Genomic DNA, 21,764 nt, shown 5'->3' with positions numbered 1-21,764 from the left:
TCTGTCATTTCTCTGCCCTATTTAACAACAGAGAAGAAAATAAGGATGGGGTAAATTAAAAATCAGGCACTTCACACTTGCCTGCCACACTAGCAGTTTGCCAAGCGTCCCATGAGAAAATTTCCACTGGAACGTTTAATAGGGCTGAGCTAGACAGTTGAGAAAGCATACAGAGAGAACACCCGAACCCTGAACCTAATTTGAACCTTGCCTGTAGTTTGGGGGGAAAAAAATGAGAAAAGTGAACTTCATTTAACTTTTCCTACACCTTTGGACTTCATACACTGGGTCACAACAGGCAACGAAAGGGAACAAAGTATCAAAACCAAGATCTCTTAAGGGATAATCTGTCTTAAGTGAAATTAAGAAGAGTAGGAAATTGAACAAGAAAAGCTGTCCCTTCCTCCCCTACTGCAGGCAAATCAATTTCTAGCCCAGGGAGGTTTAAAGTAAGCTCCAAACTTTTAGACATTTATCCAAACTAAACCACTTGAGAGTCACCCATCATTTAATGTTGAATACCTTGGCTGGGGAGCAGAAAAAAAATGCCAAATCTGCACATCTCCAACAGGTCACACACCAGCCAACAACATAAATCAAAAACATTAGAAAAAATAAAATTATGCAGAGCTTTATCTTTTACCCAAATAAGCATCAAGAGATAATTATTAAAAATAAAAATCACTACAACAAAAAGAAAAAATATTTCAGTACACTAAAGTTCCTAAGTCTGGTTTAAACTAAGACCTTCATTATTTTCTTTAAGAATTAAAAATACAGTATATGAAGATAAATGAGACTTCCATACGCTGAATCCCTTATTTTTCCCAAATTCTTTTTAAAAGACAAACATCGAGACCTTTCCATCATAAAGTCTGGGAATTTATACCTATCAAATTGAGGTATCAAACCTTTTAACTAGATTACAGATTTCCTATTTATGTTGACAGACTCCCAGACTGTTATTTAGGATCCATATAAAAGCAAAATAAATTATGCCCAGGTAAATTCTTCACTGTGATAAGGCAGTATTATACAAGTGCAAATTAAAATAAAGTTCACATAAAGCCACAGCATCTTCTGTGAGCCAAGAGACTTGCACTCACATTTAGATACAGAGCTCTTGACTTAATATTCTGGATGCTGGGCAGATGTGGATTCAATCTGCTACTTTTAACTTTCCTGTAAACTGCATGAGCTTGATGTGCCAGCCTAAAAGATTGTGCTACTGAAAAAGTCCTTACGTACCACTGAACACTGTAATTTCAAAAATGGGCAACATCTATTAAAAAGTTAGCAGAATCTATTTCAAGGCACTAAATAGTGACTGATCTAGAATTTCAGTAGAAGCTGTCCTTCCCAAAGTAACCACCACTATCTACTTAATCTTGAACTATCCTATAAATACAGTACACATTATTACTTCCACCATGTAGACAGCGAACATTAAGCATGAACACAGCTTGTTTGTTATCACATTGGATCCATTCTAGATTTCCCTACTTTAACTAGGACTATATTTAAGATACCGAAAGCTAATCATCATAGGATCTCTCTAGAATCAGAGGAACATTAGTAATTCCAAATTGGGATTCATAATGAATCACACAGCCTCTAAACACCATCCCCAGCATTTATTAAATGTAGTTTAGGATGGTTCACCTCAAAATATGCATACATATGAAGCTGTCACAAGATAAATCCCAGCATGGATGCTGACAATATCTCCGTTTAAGTATTCAACGGTGTATTTTTTTCTCTTTCTAATAAATCCCAAGAGAGATTGGCTTTTTCATTGTAAATTTAACTCTGTAAGTATTGTTCTGAGGCTAATTTAATGCAACATTCTATTTATCACACAGCTGAAGTTTTTATACTGTTGTTCAAATCAGCAGCCTAAGAGTACTTTCATTATCCACAGTCCCAAACAGACTTAATAACATCTCTGGCTCTGTCGGAGCATCCTTTTCTTCTTATTTGGGGAAAGATCATAGTCAGACTTGGGGATGATCAGCAACGCAGAAGGTAAAAAAAATAAAATTAGAAATGGGTTGCAGAAACAGTGAACACCTTTATAAATGTGCAAGCTTTTCTACTAAGTAAATTTTCCCTTTTGAAGATTTCCAGATTCAGTGTATTGCACCTTCTGTAGACAGGTTGGGTACCAAGCCATAATGCTAAGGCAGACTCCTCTATCCTGGGTTCATGAGTATTCACCCTAGGACCAATTCTCTGCATTGCCCCAGTGATTGCACTGTAGTGTGGTATAGTTCACATATCAGAATTCCGTAGTATTTGTTGTATTAGTCACTCTGAAAAAGAGTTTATGACATTAAACTGGAGAAAAAAAATTGCAAATGATTGAACGAACTCACAGGCCTGTGCCTGCAAGGAAGGCTTGAGCGTGGTAAGACCCGAGCCATGGAGCAAGGAGAACACAATTTTATACCACTAGGGTCTGTGTGCTGGTTTTACAAGCACAGTTAGAGTTGCAGTGAGGATAAAAAATATAAATATAATAATTACTGCAGTGAAGTTTTCAGATTGCAAGCAGTTTCTAAGAAAATGTTTTTGAAATTTGTATTATCCTGTCATCCAAACACTGTGCTGAGTTCTGAGGTGTTCTGGTGTACACAGGCTGTGTAATCCCAGCATACATCAGCAGAATCTTCCCTTCAGTTCTGATACTGCCTGATTTGACTTGACTAAACTAGCTTTCATTCAAAGATTAAGTTCTCAAAATCACAGCAATGGTATTAACTGTGACAGAATGTACGTAAAAAAACCCCAACAAACCAGCATCACTGGGATGCAATTTGGTAACTGAGTACATCTCATGTTTATCTATTATCTAACCTCAAAGATATGAAAGAAGACAATGTACTTCCCTGCATTATGCTGCTTTCAAAGAAAGTTACTAGTCACAACCATTGAATACTGCTGGAATATATGGACCAAGCCAGAAAACTGAGTCTGTGTCTTTACAGCACAGTTCTTATTTGTGGCCAGGCCAGGCACTGTTGGAACCATCTTTTTTACTGTGTTCTGGACTGCAGCAGCATGATGAGACAGGCTATCAAATGATGTCAAGTGCTGCTGCAAGTGAGTATTTACTGCTTTTTCCTTTGGAACTAGAGTTAGGCTGCTGCTGTTCACTAGCTGGAAATTCAGTATTAGGCTTGTGAGACAAGACTAAATAAGCATCTTTTTCAAAGGATTTTTTAAAAGTGTTCAGGGAGTATTTTCATGAAGGGCAGCATATGCTCCAGAAGAAAAGGATCTTTTTGCCACATTGCAGCATTTCTTTTTCACACATCCTTAAAGCTTTATCAGCTTTGATGAAGTACAAACCAAAGTTAGGGTTGAGCAACTACCATAGCCAGATCTGAGGCCCCACAGATACATAAAGCAGACAGGACAGGATAGCAACCGCCGCCTCTTTCAGAGACTAGGGTGGAAACTCAAATTTGAATATTGAATGAAAAGGACCAACAGTGCACTCCTAATCTGTACCTTCTGAATGTCTCACAGTGAGAGTATGCAAGAAAGTTTAGGTTCAGCATCCTAAATTCTGAATATTCATCTTTTAAATTGTCCAAGATAAGAAAAGATAAGGAAATTAACTTGTTATTCTTCTCTATATCTTCTAAGAGACAATCACTAGTGCAAAACTAGTGAAAAAAAAAGTGCAAAACATTAGTGGAAAAAAAAAGGAATATGAAGGGACATTAAAGGGAAAATATTAAGAATTTAAAACAAAACCAAAAAAAGAGCATTCTTTTGTGCCCTGATTGCAAGCATTTTGGTTTTCCAAAAACAGTGTGAAGATTTACCTGATTTTGTACTGTAGTTACTATATGAAAAAGGGAAGTTTATAAACTCTGAAACTTAATTACCATGAAAACAAATTCCATCTCAACCATTTCAGTCTTCTTTTCATTTTGATTCAGATAACCTGACAACCACCCATAATTTGTCAATTATCTTAAGATGTATGAAAAACAAACAGTAGTAGGAACAGGCACAATGTCTGGCTTTAAGACTGGTAATCAGTCCTCTCCTCAAACTCAGTTTAGAAAGACAGAAGCATGTCAAGCATCCATTTACAAAGAAAATACCTGAAACAAATAATTCAGTTCCACAAAGACAGAGATGATGCTGAGAAAAGCAGACAGCTGCTGTGTTAAACAAGGCTGTGCACACAGAAGCTCTGCTAAGTAAGGAAGCCCGGTGCCAAGTAGTAACACCATTGCAAACATTAGCTTTTCTCCTGCTAATTTTTATAATCGACTACGATTAGAGCAGAGAGATGAATGGTCTGGCACTGCTAGAAAGCAACACACAAACAAAATACACCCTTGTACGGTTTTAATTTACCAATTCCCAACTCCCAATTCATCTTGTCACTCTTAGAGCAAAGACAAACCTAAGAAATCTCTCCCCTCGATATGCAGCCAAATTAGCAGGGGAAAAAAAAAAAAAAAAAATATATATATATATATATATATATATATAAAATAATAATTAAAAAGCCCCATCAAACAGAACAACCCCACAAAATTTCTTCTTTCTCCAACTGCTGTGAGTGAAAGGCAGTAACAGCAGAGTTAATGCAACTAGTCACACCTGCATGAAATTGTTATGGGCAGATATTTTTCTGCATTACACAAAACCTGCAGCCCTTCTGTGATTGGTAAGGCAGACACTTGATACAATTTCTTCTGGCTGAGCTAGTTACTACATATTTGTAACAAACTTAAAGGAGAGAAGGAGAGTGGATGGCAATCAAGTGGCAAGTAAGTCACTATCCTAACTATAAACAAAGCAAATCCCATTATTTTCCCCACAATCACTTTCATGAATCTACAACTCTGTTTTCTACAGGCTTGGAAGCAAGTGCACTACAACTCATGGAAAGCACTGCTGACACCAGTAGGAAACTGACATTTTTTTGGGGAAAGCTCATTATCATGCTGATATACATGGGAGTTTGTTTTACAGAACTAATGTATTTTGGGCTTAGACTTTAAAAGCTTTAGATACTATATGAATGGTATTTCTCAAATCGTTGAGAGGCCAGTGACCATCAGGGGGTGAGCTACACTGGAGCTACACTCCAGCTTACTTCTTAAGCTGGAGAAGAAAAAAGAGCAGACAGTCTAGACATTTCCTTTCATAACTTGATACAAAGTTAAACAAAAAAAGATAATATTGAGTAAAACAGGGTTAAAAAGCACCTCAAGATGATTCTTTTTACAACTACACAGCTTCTTAAAGACATAGAATAATTTTTAAACATAATTTAAGCATAAAAGCAGCATATACTACAGTTGACACAACCGTATGTGCACAAGTTCAGCTACGATAAACAAGAGTACTTCACTTAATAATTAATTTATATCCCAGATCAGTAGAAAGCAAGGTACGTGGTCTTAACGGTGTAACTACTGTTTTGGATTGGTGCTTGTTACCAGAGCCTGCGTCAGCCAATGGAAGACCATGCTTACTAAGGCTGGGATCACCTACTTTCAACATAATAAAAGCTGGGGTACATTTTTTAATGTTGTGAATCCCATTTGGCTTCAAGCTCCAGGGCATAACAGCTGCTGAACTACTGACTTAGACTGAACTTTAAAAGCTCAGAAGCTCTACAAGAGAATATCTGAAAAGTTTCAGTTCTACCATGTTGTCAGGCTGAATATTATAAAGGATGAAAAAATCAAGCACCGTTTACCACGACACAGTGATCTGATAGTTTTAAGTGTCATCATTTATGTCGCAGCTTTGCGTTCCTCCTTGCAGATGATGATGCAGCTTTTGCTCCTGGCATGTCTCTATAGTCACCCCAGCTTCCAAAAGAGGTGAAGGTACTTGTAGCACTCCTGAGAGAACGAAGACAGGCTAGGTGAAATCACACTGTGGGACACGTTTGTCCCATCAGCTCTCAGCTGAATCACACTGACCTCAGCAGAGACTGGAGCTCTGCTGTTTATAGCAAGCTTGTGCCTGGGAGCAGGATAAAGCAACAGCTGCACTCCCTCTCTTGGCTCAGCCTCAGGCACCCACATTGCTGTTCAAAGGTAGCCTAAGGACAAAGCAATTCACATTCACGATGAAGTGCAAGGCAAGTAGAGCCTACCATGATCACCAATTTCACCTGCAAGTGGGAAACCACGTTGAGGTCCTCCCAAAAAAGACCTTACACCTATCTTGACTGCCTCATTTCCACCACATATCACTGCAGTGTGAAGACACAGGAGCTAGGCCAAGCAACCCCTGCTGGAGCTGCTTCATGTGTTGAAGTAGCAGCATCCCCTGAGTATCGACTTAACACAACTTTGCAGCCAGTGTGGACAGACAGCAAGTTTGAACTTGAGGCCATCTTATTAGCAGAACATAGAGGAAGCAAAAACCCCCTGCAGTTCTCAATTGAGTTTTTCACCAACTCCTTACACATCAGCAGAGTTTCACCTCAAGCTTCTAAGTCTGCAAACCAGGAACATTAGTTACTTTTTAACTAGGGAGTAAGTACATCCATGCATTTGTTAACATGCAAGTTTAATCTGACTATTAGGAAAACAATGCATGATTACAGTGATAAAAGCAGGACATTACTGCAGAAAATAAAATTAACTACCCCACATCTGTCATAATTTGTCTGCTTTATGGGAGGATGGAAATTATAACAATGTAACCAACCCATGTTAGCAAACATTTTTTTAATTATTTTTTTTTCCAACTAAATCTTAGAGTAACCTCAAATCTTAGAGTAACAATTCTTCAACCTATGAAGAATATGCTACACACAGCACAGCAAGACTGAACAAGAATGCAACCACTGCAAAGGAGATGAGTGGCCAGGAACCAGGCTCCCACATAAGCAGCCTCACGCACCCATCTGGGCTGGCTCAAGCCCCTCAGCCTCATGTACAGCTTCTTTTCAGGAGCCCTCTGGTATCACTGACAGTCACCCAGAGATCACCAGAGATCTGCTTGCCAACATCTCAAGGTCAAATGGCACAGCAGATTCATTCAGAGTAACTTAGGAACTATGTTGAATAATATGTTTGCCTAAGTATATGATTATTAAATAAAACAAACAAACAAAAAGTGACCTTTAGAATTCCCTGACTGGTATGTAGCCACCACTTTGTTCTTCCATCAGTAATCACAGCATTGACTTATACGAAAAATTCCAGAAAACCCTACAGAAATGCTTCCTTTCCCAAAAACCATTAAAGCAACATTTTAAAAACAAATTTAAACAATTATCAAAAAATAACCAACTAAACCACTCTAACAGCACCGTTTTCAAGGGCCATAAAGTGTGACAGCAATTGAAAATCTATTTTCAAGATAGACATGGTCATTCATCTCTTCAATAAAAGCCTAATTGCTCAAATATTCTAAATAATTTTTAATTGTTGTAATGGGCCTAAAAGCTTCTAAGTCTATTTAGCAAGAATCAGTAAGACTTCCAATCATATGGTGAAAACCATTATTTGCATAGTACATTAAAACACAACAAACACACACTATTTGTATTATAATTAGGGAAAAGATTCCTTCTCAGCTGATTCGACGTCTAGAAATCATCCGATGTGTCCCTAGCTACAAAACCCAGTGGACACAAGGTTTATAGTTAGATTCTGGGAAGCCTTCTCAGATTTAAGGTTGAAACTCAGGAGAAGAGAAAGGAAAACAGAGAAAAACAGAAGGTTGTAGGTTGGATTGTTTTTTGGCTTTGTTCTTGGGGGTTTTTCTCATGCAAGTAAGTTTCACGCAGAGGAAAGAACAGGGGTGCAAAAAAGAACTGTAGTCCTAATATTTTTTTTTTCTTTTATCCAAAAGACATGGCACAGAAATGAGTCACTTCAGATAGACAGTGCATGCAGATGTACATACTCTCACCTTGGAACAACAAAAGGAGTAAAAATGTGTATGGCTAGATTTTTAGAGACTGCAAACAACTCCATTCAAATCTTTATTAGAAGGTTGCACTCGAGTACAACTCGAAGGTTGTAGGTATTTCTTTCCATACGACCCATCACAACCAAAAAGAGATGTTAGTTTCAAGAAGGAGAAGTAATAAAACACAATCTCCCTCCATTAGATAATGAATGTATAATTCTTCTTTTTGTTTTTAACATAGCCATCATTCTCTGAATACAGCTCTGATTTTGCATTTGACCCATGGCAACATACCAGAGGAAAGTTCATTAATTCCACATAACCTATTTATGGTTATTTGCATAACCAACATATGGTTACTCATTTGAATGTTTCTAAGCTTGTTCAACTGGCATTAAGGGAGCTATGCCACAGAACTCATGCAAGCTGAGCCAAAGTGAAGCCTTCCAGATTACACACAAAAAAAGAAATAGAGTGGATACAAAATTTTTCACGGGTGACAGAGAGAAAATGTTCACTGCTGAGTGAAAGCATGTAAATCTCTGAATGCAAATAAGCATTGCTGCAAGACCTCAAGTTGGAAATTGACTCCAACTAATTTAATTAAAGCAAAATACACCTCTTGACGGATTGCATCAGGCTTGTTACTGTTATTTATTACTCATCTCATTCACTTGGATATAAAAGGGTTACAATCCTGTAATATTATAGGATCTTGTTATCAGAGTATTTAGTTTGATGGCACAATGCAGAGTTTTGCTGGAGACACCTGTGGTCACTTTAGATGTGCAGCACCATGCAGAGATAAAACATAGGTTCTGATAGCTCTGCTGTTGTATTAAAGCTGCCCAGTATCCAATCTATTCAGCCTTAGCCCCTCAGACACCACCTTCCCATTCTGAAAAGGGCTGATTTGCTTCTCTTCACATTTCTGTGTTCTGTGGTACATACACCTCCTCAGATTTAGGGAAAACGCACTAGTTGCGGGGGAAAAGAAAGAAAAATTACTAAATATTCCTCAGAAAAACAGCAAACCCTGCCTGCTGAGTTAGGGATCAAAGAGCTAACCCTTAAACCCCTCCCCACTGTTCATAGTCACACCCAAAGGCAAAGATAAACTGCAGCAGGAAGGTTTGTTGAAGTTCATTACCAAGTTATTGCACTCACCTCTCATCCTGACCTTCCTGTCAGAGCTCACAAACCCAGCAGCAGAGTCAGCAAGGCAAGGATGTGCTACCAGCTCAGCTAGTACCATGCTCCCTAGTTACCATGCTATGTGTTAGCTTAAACTAGTGATATATGTTTACTGTACCCTGACATACTAGCCTTTGGGTTGAAGTCAAAGCATCCCTGCCAATTCTGAAGTGGAGACGCTGCAGAGGGCTTCTGGGCAGGAAGCTGGGTACAGGCAACAATGAATCATTCAGTGGCTGCTGGAGCCTGAAAATTAAGATCCAGAATATAAATTTCCTCATTCCCCTTTCAGGGGGTCATCATAAGGAAAAGGAGTTTCAGGAACAAGAAATTAGGTTTCTGTTCAGAGTGGGTCAACCACAGTACAGAAGTAAGGAGCACCCATGTTACAGTCTCTCTCTGGGTCCCCTCCCAAGTCTGACTTTGGTTCTGAGTGCAGATGGGGCTGCAGAGACAGCTATCAGACAATGCATTTTGGAGCTGCCCTATTATGCAGGATGTTGGTTAGAAAAGTTCATACACAGCAAATCAACAGAAACAGACTTCAAAATATTTCACAATACCCACAAACTATCTGACAATGTTTCCTGGATTGTCAGAGGAATACTTATTTTTTCTCAGGCAAACTTTTAGCTTTATCCCTCAATACTCCAGTCTCTCTCTAGCTTGACTTCTTTTCAGTCAGCTTTCATCCTCCTGACTTCAGTGACTGCAGTCATCTCTAAATGCTGTGGTCAAATGGTCGAAGAAATATTCCAAGCCTCAAAACAGACTGCTGTACATACTTCACAACATAAAAAGATGATCAGCTACAGAAACAGGATTTCACAGAACCAAAATAGAAACATCCAAAACTTAGGTAAGTGTAGAGGCCACTCTTTCACACAATCCTGTAGCCAAACGCTGGCACTTCAGGCAATAAGTTTCAGGTAAACAAGTACAAGTTAAATCTCTTACTAAATAGCATCACGCTTCCAGATGCTGAACTTTGACATCATGTTTGCTTTCTTAGTACATCCAGAACAGAAAGATCCTTTGCATCTATAGTAAGAGCACAAAAAGGATGAATCACTATCTGTAACATCAGTAAATCAAGCCTTTTCACTATGTCCCCTAAGCTATTTATGAAGTCACTACAGTGCCTGCAGTTTGATCTTCTGCATGGGATAATGCTGGAGAATTAAAAAAACCCTCAGTTAGCTCCTAGACTCACTGTTCCTGTATAAAATTGCTTTTATTTTGTGCAAAAAAAGCTTCACACTAATGCTCATTATCTATGATTTTCAGTCAAAAAATACTGCCTATTTCTTCCCAGAGATACAGTCCATGTATGCAAGCATGCTTGTTGCTTCTCTATTAGGCAGATATCATTACCCACTTCTGCGTAACATAAATTACTTTGTTGACAGCTTGTTTCTAGCACAGACTGAGAAGAGAGACCTCATATTTCTGTTATCAAGCCCTTATTTCACAATTTAAGTTCACTCTTGCAAGTGCTTTAGTTCCCCTTTAGCAAGGCAGACAGGAGAAAAGAGACATCATACTCTTGTTATGGAGTGTAGGCAGCTTTGCAGCTCTCCTCTCAGTGTTCACTGAAAATTCATCTACTAGAAAAATCTGTCTGCAGACAGGAAAAAGAAGTTCCTGTTGACCCATTTTCTTTGTACTCTGTCCTTAAAGTTTTCTGGTTTTGTCATCAAAGGTACCAATTCCATAAATAATTATATTATAGATTCACAGTACTTAAGACAGATAAGCTTGCTTGGGGTAGGGGATGTGTTATGACTTGAAGCAAATGGCTGTAATTTCAGGGAGAATGGTGAAAAAAGGGCTAATGGTTAGCATTTTTAACAAAAACTTCCTTGTCACTATTCACAATGAGATAAACCTCACTGCTCAGTCTTTAAGCATTAGTAGATACTTACTGGTTAGTTAAGGTTTCAACTAGTAAACCAAGAGATGACTATGGGCCAGCACCTTTTAGAGAACTCTTAGAACAGAAGAGTTCTGTTCTTATAGCAAGAGTTCTTCCTATACCAAGAAGAACTGCTTCTCAAGGTTCTACCCATGGTGTACAGAAAGTAAATATACATTATAATAGGTATCTTTGGTATGGGAAACATCTGCTGGGTATCTTATGCAGGCAGTAATAAAGCTTCTTTAGATTTTTTTTTTTTTAAGTAAACAGACAGTAATTTCCTAACAGAAAGTTCATCATGAGCCATAGGATCTCTCATATTAAAAATCATTCTTAATGTTGTTCTTCATTAAGAACCGAATGGATGTCAACAGACCCAATCCAACACACATTCCAGAGAAAGAATATGACAACAATGAATTATATCTGTAAAACATAGAAATGTAAGAGGACTGATTTTTCAAATATTAAAGAAACTGTAGGGTAGCAGAGTGTTACATGTAAATGAACAACTATCAGATTCACCATTTTTTGATAACAGCTTGATGTGTATTCAAAAACATGAGGCAGGAAGAATGCACCAATAAACAACACAGAGCAAGAAAACAAGAAGGATATAACAAAAAAAGGAAACAATGACAAATCACTGCATATAAAGAAAACTTAAAAAAAAAAAAAAGATGCAGCACCTTAAAATCCATGGTAATGAAAATCCAATATGAAACTTAGAACCACTGCTAGATGACACCAGAAAATTAAAAAAAAAATAAAAAAGGAGGAAAATAAAAAGTTTTTAAAAATCAAGCAAAACAATAAAGTGAAAAGTTTAATGGGCACTTTTTGCCCCTTCACAGAATGACGCAAGAAGACGCAATTACTCCATATGACACTATTTAAAAACCCCCAAAATTTCACCATCTCTAGCGTGTAGGATGAGGAAATGAAGCTGCAAGTACTAAGACAAATACACATTTTCTCAACATGCCAGCATAGAATCATAGGGGTTGGAAGGGACCTCTGAAGATCATCAAGTCCAACCCCCCTGCTGCAGCAGGAACACCCAGAGCACATCACACAGGAACGTGTCCAGACAGGTCTTGAATGTCTCCAGAGAAGGAAACTCCACAGCCTCTCTGGGCAGCCTGTTCCAGTGCTCTGCCAGTGCTTCACCCTCCCAGTAACGAAGTTTTTCCTCATGTTGAGGTAGAACTTCCTGCGCCGTAGCTTGATGCTGTTTGCCCTCGTCCTATCACAGGGCGCCACTGAAAGTTTAAATATAAATTAATTTAAATGAGAAGTTTAAATTTTAAAAGCTTAAAGGTTCTGACTGAGGACTTCTCTGAGCATCAGTTTTAGACACACCAGAAGGGACCGCAAAAACTGCAAGGGATGGAGCAGGTGTCAGTACAGACACTGTTTTTAAAAAAGATAAAAGGGATGAGATGTTCAGTTAAACAAGAGACAGTAACTGCAGCAATATAAGAACAATTAACACTAAAAAAAGATAGAAAGTATTTGCTGACTAAATCTGGATATAAGAGTGTTGCAGGAGCAGCCAGTAACAATGCACTTCAGTATTACAAAGTGATAGTAATCACAGATAAATTGATCTTGGTCTTACAAGATGACTTGGATGCAAAAGACTGCAAAGTAGGTGAGATTCCTAGCCGAGAGACACCTACTTCAGAATGCAGCAGCTTAAGAAAAAATTTTAAATAACTGCCTCAAGCTCTCAGAACAAGGCAGAGCAGGTGTGTGCACAATATATTAATAGGACTATTAGTAGAAACTGAAATAATTTTCCATTGATGAGACCATCAGTGCACTATTATACTTATCTTCCAGAAGGGCTACGAAAACACTGGTGATACACAAAGAAATTGTTAGTTCATGCTTGTGTGCTAAGACATGCTTGCCAATCTTGCTACCAGAGATGTAACAAAATCCCCTGACTGGGAAGTTAAAAAACAACAACAGTAACAAAAGATGTGAGGCTCCTCAATATCTGGGTGACTTATGAGGGGATGAAACGGACTCATCATCATATGAGAAAAGTGAGACTAAAGTTTTAAGGAATATTCTTTAACACAAGAGCAAAACAAAGTTCTTCTTGTGAAAGATGGATGTCAGCATGGACTTAGGAGGACTTTCTCTCCATGGAGTTTGTGAATGCCCCAGTTTCCTAATGCCCGCTTCTAACGAGATGGGAAAAATTGTGTCTGTAACACATCCACATACCTTGACTAGTGTTAGAAACACCTGTTGGCTCAGGCTTGCTCTACTTGCTCAAAAAGCTCCAAATCCTCTGCTGTAGTGCCCAGCCAGCCAGGTGTTTTTTGAGTGGAGAAGAGAGAGTAGCTTCTTTTGAGCCATCAGACAGAAGCCACCAGCTGAAGCCTGACAGGGTGAGCAATACTCACCCCCCTCATTCAGAGCAATGCTGGATTGCTCCGTTCCTGGCAGCATGCAAGACATTTTCACTGTCCAGGTCTGGAATTAGGGTGGCAAACAGGAGGCGTCTGGCCAAGCCAGAGCAGATACTTCTGGCTGGCTTGTCTTCATGCTGTGCCTAGCTCTAAGCTCCCAACCAGGCTGGGAGCAAAACACCCTAGCAAGAGTTTTGCTGCTCCTTAAGGCTCGGCTGGTACCATAAACCCCACAGTCCTGCTGGGGCAACACGCCACGGGGATGGGAAGATCAGGCGTGAGGCCCCGCATTTTTTTCTCATCCCTCCACCTCCAGGAGCAGGGTGCTCCTGAAGAACCGGCGTCTGACTCCCCTCACACGAGGTTCCCTTCCAGCGATGTTCCTGTCTCCACACCTCAACACCCCCCCTCGCCGCCTCACATCTGCCCCGGTCCCCCTCTTCTCTAAGCTCTCCGACACACCCTTCCCGAGCCTTCCCAGGCTCCGCCGCCCGTGACCCCAGACAACCCAGGAAGGTGGCACCCGGCAGGGGCCGAGCCCGAGCCCGAGCCCCGCCGCCCTCCCTCAGCCCCGCTCGCTCACCCGCGTCGTAGAAGGCGTCCAGCACCGCCGTCTCCCCGAAGTCCAGCTCCCCGAAGTGGACGGTGCCGAGCTGGGCCCCCTCGGCCTCGCAGGCCCGCTGCAGGCACTGCCGCGCCCCGGCCTCCGGGCTCCGCGCCCCGGCGCCCGCCTCGGGCGGCTCGTTCAGCACGTAGACGGCCCGCAGGCAGCGCGGCCGCGGGGCTGCCCCGCAGACCTCCGCTGCCTCCCCGCCTCCCGCCGCCGCCTCCGCCGGCAGCTCCGGCTCCGCGCCGGGGCGCGCAGGCTCCGCCGCCGCCGCGCTGCCGCCCGCGGGGCTCTCCATCGCGGGCAGCCGGGGGTGCCGGCAGGTGCTCAGGCGGGGCCGCGCCCCATCGCGAACGGGCGGGCAAACTCCGGCGGCTCCCGCCTCCTGACCGCGCTGCCTCCCCCCTTCCCGCGGCCGGGCAGCCCCGCTCCCGGCGGGACCGGGGACGAGGGGAGGGCAGCCGGCGCGGAGCTCGGCGCCTCCTCCCCGGACGGGCCAGCCGCGGGGAGCGGCTCGGAGCCCGGCTCCCCGGCACAGCGCGCCCTGCCCTGCCCTGCCCTGCCCGCCCGGGGCAGAACGCGGCCAAAGCGGCACCGAGGGGGAGGTTGCCCCGTCGGGCCGACCCCGCCTGGTTTATTACTTCCCTCCCCCGCCCCTCCGGGGCGACGGCCGCGGCCGCTGGAGCTCGGGCTCAGGCGGCGGCACCGCGGGCCCCGCTCGGCTTCCGCGGGGGGTGACGCGGCGGGTTACGGGGTGTAGGGTGAAGGCGAGCGACCCGCAGCCGGGAGCGCTCGGCTCGGGCTGTCACCGCCCCGCCTTCCCGGCGCTTCCCAGCCCGAGTGCGCGGCCCGCGGGAGCCGTGAGGAGCCGGCTCGGCACCGGCTGGGCACCGGCTGGGCTCCCCGCCGCCGTCCCCAAAGGGTACTCCTTGCGGTGCTCCTCCCGCACCGCGCAGACCCTTCGTAACCCGGGGTCTCTTCCTTAGAGCCTTCCCGTTTTTTAAGAAGCGAAGGCAACTGCTACTGCTTTTTCTTCCCCCGGCTCACTCATAGCTTTCCCCCCAGTGATTCTTCTTTCTGTTACTGTTCAGGCGACTTAGACCACTGACAAACTCTTATCAGAAGTGTGGATGATAGCTCCTCCTTCAAGTCCCTCTCTTTAATTCGGTATCTCCCACCATCGTGGTAAAATCGGCTCCTACAAACTCTGCGGCATCTCCTGGCCTCTTCGTAAGAGCAAAATCAGTTTAGAACATCCCATTTGCTAACACATTTTTCTTATTAGCTAAACTGACAACGGCAGCCTCAGCTTTGGCACTGCTGTTGGCCACTTGCTGCTTTATGCAGCACGGGAAAGTGACAGGCAGGCTGCCTGTGCATCACCTTCTATCTCAGCCTCCTACTGCAGCTGTCAAAAGGACACCAAAACCAACACACCCTGCCAAGACCATGGCCTACCAGTGATGACAGGAACACTGGAGAACTGCAGTCCTCAAGCAAATTGGATTTGAAGTAGAAAGCCTGTCTGGAAGGGTTTTTTATCTCATTTTTCATTCACTATGACAGTAGAGGTTATAAACAGTGTCTTCACCTTCTGCTGCAGCGTGGATCCTTGTGGCTGTTGTCAGAGGTTCATATTTTTACTGTCTACTGTAATACAACAAAAGCAACAACCAAAGACTTGCAGCACAGTATTTTCCTCTTGAGGTGTCTGGCACCATGCTTTGGTGACTGTAGTAAGAATGGCAGTAGCCAGTCTTCCTGAGAAACACTCCAGAATGAGGATAAGATAGCACTGTGCAGCTTCGTGTTTGCTTGGGGGCTTGTAAAGATTTCAGCTAGAGCGTGGAGAAATAATTTAAGTGGCAAACCTGTTTCTCATTTTGGAGAATTTGGAGCAGATAAACTGTTGGATTTGGTCCATAGGTTGTATGTGTGTCTGGTTTTTTTTGACAAAAGCACTAGTACATGAGACTTTGGAGGAATGAAATACCAGAGATCCCACTCATTCCTGGCAGCTTCCCTCTTCAGACAAGAGAAAACCTTTTTATACAACTCTAACACTATTAGCCTTGTCCAGTAATGTACCAATTAGCAGATGTAACACGAGAAAAAAAAAAAATCTGCATTTAGAAGATAGTGTGCATATTGAAACCTTTCACCAACAAAAGCACATACATTTATGACCCTCCTCAACACAAATCCTGCTTTGTATTTTTTGCATTATAAGAAAGTTTGGTTTCAGCAGCTGGTACTAGAACTTGAAATGAAAAATACAGTACTGTTAAAGTTAAGGGATTATTTGCACAGGAAAACATTTATCTTGCTCAAGAATATTCTCAGGCTTTCAGCAACTAACATGCAAAAAGATGTTTTAATTTAATTGGTTCAGAACAACAGATGCATGTATGGTACTTTCTGTAATCCTGACAATTGTTGAAGTGTTGATTCAGAACCAATAGGCAGGCTGGGATTGCTTAGTGGGATGTCACTGAGATGTAATAAATGAGCCTTTTCTGTCTTCTAGAGATTGCGAAAATCTGGTTTGTTGCAGATCTCAGACACATCTTTGGGTTTCATTTTGCAGTTTTTAACACTTGGTAGCATTTAAAATTGCTTGCTGAGAGGTCTGTCACTTGGTCTTGAAACAGAGTGACAGTCACTCTTAGTAGACACTTTATGTGAATATAATTAATAAAAGGGTATTTTCCCCTTTTCTTACTTACATCCACTTGTATTCCAAACAGAATCCTCACTACTCCTTTGGCATTTTTTCTAACAAGCTGTCCTGTTCTGAATATCTATTTTCAGTAGTTTAACCTCGTGCAATTTGTTCAGAGTTCACAGGTTTGTTTGGTTTTAATTGTTTTGTTGGGGGTTTTATGTTGTGTTTTTGTTTGTTTGTTTGTTTTTTAATCTAGAAACAAGGATTATTTTTAAAGGAAGAAGCTTCATTTTTTATATATTACAATTAAATCTTCGGAAACTCTGGTTCAGTGCTGGTATGCCTGACACTTCCACTGAGCAACAGTATTTTCAGATCTTGCAAGTCACCTGAGGCAGAATAAATGGGAGATTCAGTTCTGGGGGTATTTGAACTATTTCTGTGCAAACCAAAAAGTGTTGAATGTGGAAGAAAAAAAGTAAGTCATGAAACACTTTTTCCTCTTTTGGAAATGTGATCCAGTAACAAGGTTATTAAAAAAAGCCACTCTGCCCACAGAGTTGCCTGTTCAAAGGTCCAGGCCAGAAGTGGACATTCAGCTTTCATACGCCTTTCCAAGAGCTTTCACCTTTGCACAGAACCCAGCCTAACAAACTGGGGCATTAACCCAAGAAGTCAACATTTGCTCTTTTACAGTAACAAAAGACAATGCCACAATTTTCAGGCAGTGCTTTGCACCTATCAGTTCCATTTCAGTGCAGAATATTAATTACCACTTAGACACCAGGGTCAATATCTCAGCTGCAATTCGCAAAGACAGCAAGTGCTCCAAAGAAAAGAGATGTCCTTGAAACCACCTATTTTTTTTTTTTCTGTTGGTTTTGGTTGGTTGTTGTGGTTTTCTTCATTTTGCAAATCCCTAAGCAGCAGTTGTTTCTCTAGACATAACAGGGCTAAAGTAGAGCAAGCCCTTCCTTCCTTCCTTCCTTCCTTCCTTCCTTCCTTCCTTCCTTCCTTCCTTCCTTCCTTCCTTCCTTCCTTCCTTCCTTCCTTCCTTCCTTCCTTCCTTCCTTCCTTCCTTCCTTCCTTCCTTCCTTCCTTCCTTCCTTCCTTCCTTCCTTCCTTCCTTCCTTCCTTCCTTCCTTCCTTCCTTCCTTCCTTCCTTCCTTCCTTCCTTCCTTCCTTCCTTCCTTCCTTCCTTCCTTCCTTTTCCTTTTTTTCCCCCCAGGGTTACAAACTAACTGTTCAAACTGTGAAACTGAGCTGTACATTTGTACAAAGTTTGAACCCACAGCATATACAGCTACAGCAGTCCTTGGCTTCCCTTTTTTAAAGAACACACACACTAGAACTGGTAGGATGAATGTCAGGCTGGAATTTCATTGCGCTGTAACATTTTCAGCTATAAAGGGCTCCTCCCTTTTCACCTAGCTTTCAGAAAAGCTCTCATCTCTTGGTTCAGGTAGGTATCAAGCAAACCAGAAGACACCCAGGTTTGCAGGGAACCGGCAGATCTGAGCTGTTCTTCCAAAGTGCAAGTCCCCCATGCCCATGCAGCATATTCCTACCAGCACAGAGTCCTGAGCACTCATTACACCTGGTGCAGAGGTGCCCAGAAGGCTGTCCAGGAGGTCCTGGCACTGACAGGCCTCACACACAGGCACATCCTGAGCCATGATCACATCTCTTTCCTGCTCCTGTGCCCCAGGCAGAGAGCCCACAGCTGGGGCCATGCAGCAGCTTCCTGTACAGGCTCCCCCAGAAAGCACTTTCAAGGCGACAGCTGCCTTGCACGGACATGCATCCAGAGAGCCTGCACTCTGTATCCTAGGTGTGAGAATTTTTCCTGTATTGTGCAGATTAGACACTGAAGAAAATATTTTGATGTCTGAATTCTCTCCTGGCAAGCCACTGTCCCTACCTTCCACAAGACCATGCAATCTGTGGTGTTGCTTGGCCTTGAACACCTCCAGGGAGGGAGCAGCCACAACTTCCCTGGGCAACCTGTGCCAGCATCTCACCACCCTCACAGGAGAGAACTTTTTCCTAATGTCCAACCTGAATCTCCCCTCTTTAAGCTTCATCTCTCCTCTTCAAGCTTCAAAATATTAAGTCTGTAAATGGAAACTAAACAACACAGATGGTTCTTGAAGAAAAACTTCATTAAGAGGAGGCCTAAAAATGCTACAATCTTTAAAAGTCGACTTGCAGCAGCTCACACCTGTTTTGCAAGGCAAAACTTGAGTGCCTTTGAATTATACAAAGTCAAAACACCTTGGCCACTAAATCAACATTGGAACTGGGTTTAGATGTCTAAGGGATTCCTCTTGCCTTTCTTTCACTGGAGAGCATGAGGCCTCACAGCCCATTTGACCTTCTGACAAAGAATGAAGTAAAAGAAAATGACTGCTGGGTCAAAGAACATAATCCCTAGCACAGCTTTCAATTCAGATCTGCTGTTTTGGACAAGGAAGCTTGTTGCACACAGCATCTGCTCGTCATCACCCCTTGCAAATCAAGGAGAGTGAAATCTTGTATGAAACGCAAAGTTAGTCAAAGGGTGATCTTTCTCTTCCTTTCCTTTCGCCTCCCTTGAAGAAAGATAATTTTATACTTAAGCTCTGCATGCTCACAAGTATCTGGAGCAAAATGTAATCAATTTTAAAACTGGCTTTGATTCCAAATTCCTCATCTCCTTTAGTTTTCAGGACATCCGGCACTCTAATCAAAAGTTCTTGCCCTTGGATTTTGAGTAGTTATAGGGCAAGTCTTTGGGAACATGACTGATTAAGTAGTGCAGGCTAGCAGTGAAGAAACTATGCAGGTCTACTCAATCGCTTCTACAAAGCCAGAATTTCACTTATAGATGACTGTGTGCATTTATAATAATTTTAAAACCCCACCAACTGACAATCCACCAGTAAATACAGTAACAAAGAGCATGATTAAAAATCCCAGTCTTTCATGAATATCAATGCAGAGCGCTCACACTCTCTGTAGGATTGATAATTGGCATTATTTACATTATTTCTCTCTATCAATCAGCTAGATCAGATCAATGACACAAGACTTCAGCATGTGCATTTATAAAGTCTGCTTAAAAACTTTGTTCTGATTTAAGTACCTGTGGCTCTCTGGCCTTCCTCACTCAGTTCACGAAGTGAGGAGCAAACAGCTTAGAGCCAGAAGTTAAGAGAGGTTCTCCAAAACAGCTTTAATCAATTAGTCAAACAGAAAATCACTCTCCAGTTTTCAACACATTTCCAATAACTTCTAGCTTATACTTCAGACAGGAGAAAAACAAACCAGGCCACCATCCAGAAAGATCTTCCTTAGACCCTGACATTTCTGACCTCCCCTCCCCCACCCAGCTTACTAATGCTAGAGAACACCTCAAGAAAATCTGGGGAAAGAGAAAACTTTCAATTTAGGAGGATGGAGCCCTCAGCTGACTGTCTATATAGTTCTTATTTTTAGTATTTTTAGTATTCAAGTATTAGATACCAATACATTAAATATATCAGGCCTGGATTTGTTCACTCATACAGCATCTTGACATGATGAGTATTTTTTTCTTTCACAGTCCTAAACCTAACAGATTGCTCCTCGTGTTAGGTCTCTCTCCAATTCAGCAGGCCCTAGGGGTGAGAAATACACATTTCTTTGAAGAATAAAAAGCAACTTAAAGAGGTCTGGTTTACAATGTTTGCACAGGCAGAAGATTAAATATTATTAGTGGGCTTGATTAATTTTCCTGGTTCCAGCCTGGTCAAAAGTATCTTTGAGTTTTTTATATTTCATGGCTCAGTGCTTTCATTGCAGTTGGTCTTACACAATGTTTTAAGACAAGATTATCACTTCTAACCTTTCTTAATTTTTTTCTCACTGGAGAAATATTCATTATAAAGGCCACCTGAGGATTCACTTTTATTGCAGTTAAACAGGCTTGTCCTGCCTACTGATTAACAAAAGTCCAGCAAAATCATGACTATGGCAGGGAGCACAACATGGTTATGCACACATGTTGTATAAACAGTGGAGAGGACTAGAATACATGGTTCATTTTTATTCACAAGTAGGCAATTTTTACATTGCTGTGGGTGCCAGATACATGAGGATACAAGGGGCTTAGAAGCTTAGCAAAACCAAAGCTGTCAATGCTGCTTAAGAGTATTTTAAATATTGGTTTTGGTATTACCAGTTGGGACTGTGAAAAGTAAAGGATTCTTGTAGAGGCAAAATTTGCATTGAAGTGAAAAGAATATTTATTAAAAAAAAACAACCCTCAATCTGTTATGTCCCTTTCATAATAAGTACTAATGAAAACTTAATCTATTTAAGCAAATATGGAAATTTAGTACAACTTCACTAGGAATCTTTAAATTGCATCTGCATTTTCTTCTTTTTAAGGCTGTCAAGATATTGCAGGATTGATTAAATACTAGCTTGATATATGAAGAAAGAAGTCTACCAATGTCCAAAATAAAAAATGTATTGAGTTAATAAGTAATTCACATTCATGAGCTAGCAGTGTGAAAAGTCACAGGAGAAGCAGGCAATAATTAGTAGTAGCACAGCTAAGGCACCTAGCAAGACAGAAAGCAACATCAGCCTTTCTCAAAACCTCTGGCAAATATTTTTCTCTGCTTGCATGATGCCCTTGCTTTGTAAGTGTGAGTTTATTAGCTTGTAGTCTGATTTTTATATTTAGGTTTGGCTAGGTGCAGTTCTTGGTACTTTTAATGATGGGACCTGAATGGACATAACTCTGCAACTGGTCCTGACGCTCTCCTGGTTACACAGCGAGACAAGGTGCGATGCCAGACACTTTGTCTTCGCTGCTTTGTCAACTTGTACTACAGCTATTCTTTGCTAGAGCACTGTCACATGCTCAAGGCTACTAAAGCCACTGCCAAATAACACGTCACTCTTGTACAGTAAGAAAATTTTACGGTCAGATACATTGTCACTCAAATGCATTCCCTTTTCAGATATCTATCTGCTAGTATCATAGGAATCATTCCAGAAAAGTTTTATAATGCT

General features: G+C 41.6%; 1 protein-coding gene across 4 annotated transcripts in view; it reads right to left on the bottom strand.

The window, feature by feature from the left end:
- Positions 1-14,575, bottom strand: part of MAP3K15 (mitogen-activated protein kinase kinase kinase 15) — an 87,301-nt gene extending 72,726 nt beyond the window's left edge. For all 4 annotated transcript variants that reach the window (XM_051611313.1, XM_051611323.1, XM_051611334.1 and 1 more), the window contains exon 1: positions 14,033-14,575. In XM_051611313.1, the coding sequence (XP_051467273.1) occupies positions 14,033-14,354 (322 nt within the window). In that variant the 5' untranslated portion in view covers positions 14,355-14,575. The remainder of the gene's footprint in view (positions 1-14,032) is intronic.
- Positions 14,576-21,764: the final 7,189 nt, after the last annotated feature.

The sequence above is a fragment of the Apus apus genome, chromosome 1, assembly GCF_020740795.1.
Source record: "Apus apus isolate bApuApu2 chromosome 1, bApuApu2.pri.cur, whole genome shotgun sequence".
NCBI lineage: Eukaryota > Metazoa > Chordata > Aves > Apodiformes > Apodidae > Apus > Apus apus.
This window is presented reverse-complemented; position numbering and strand designations above follow the sequence as displayed.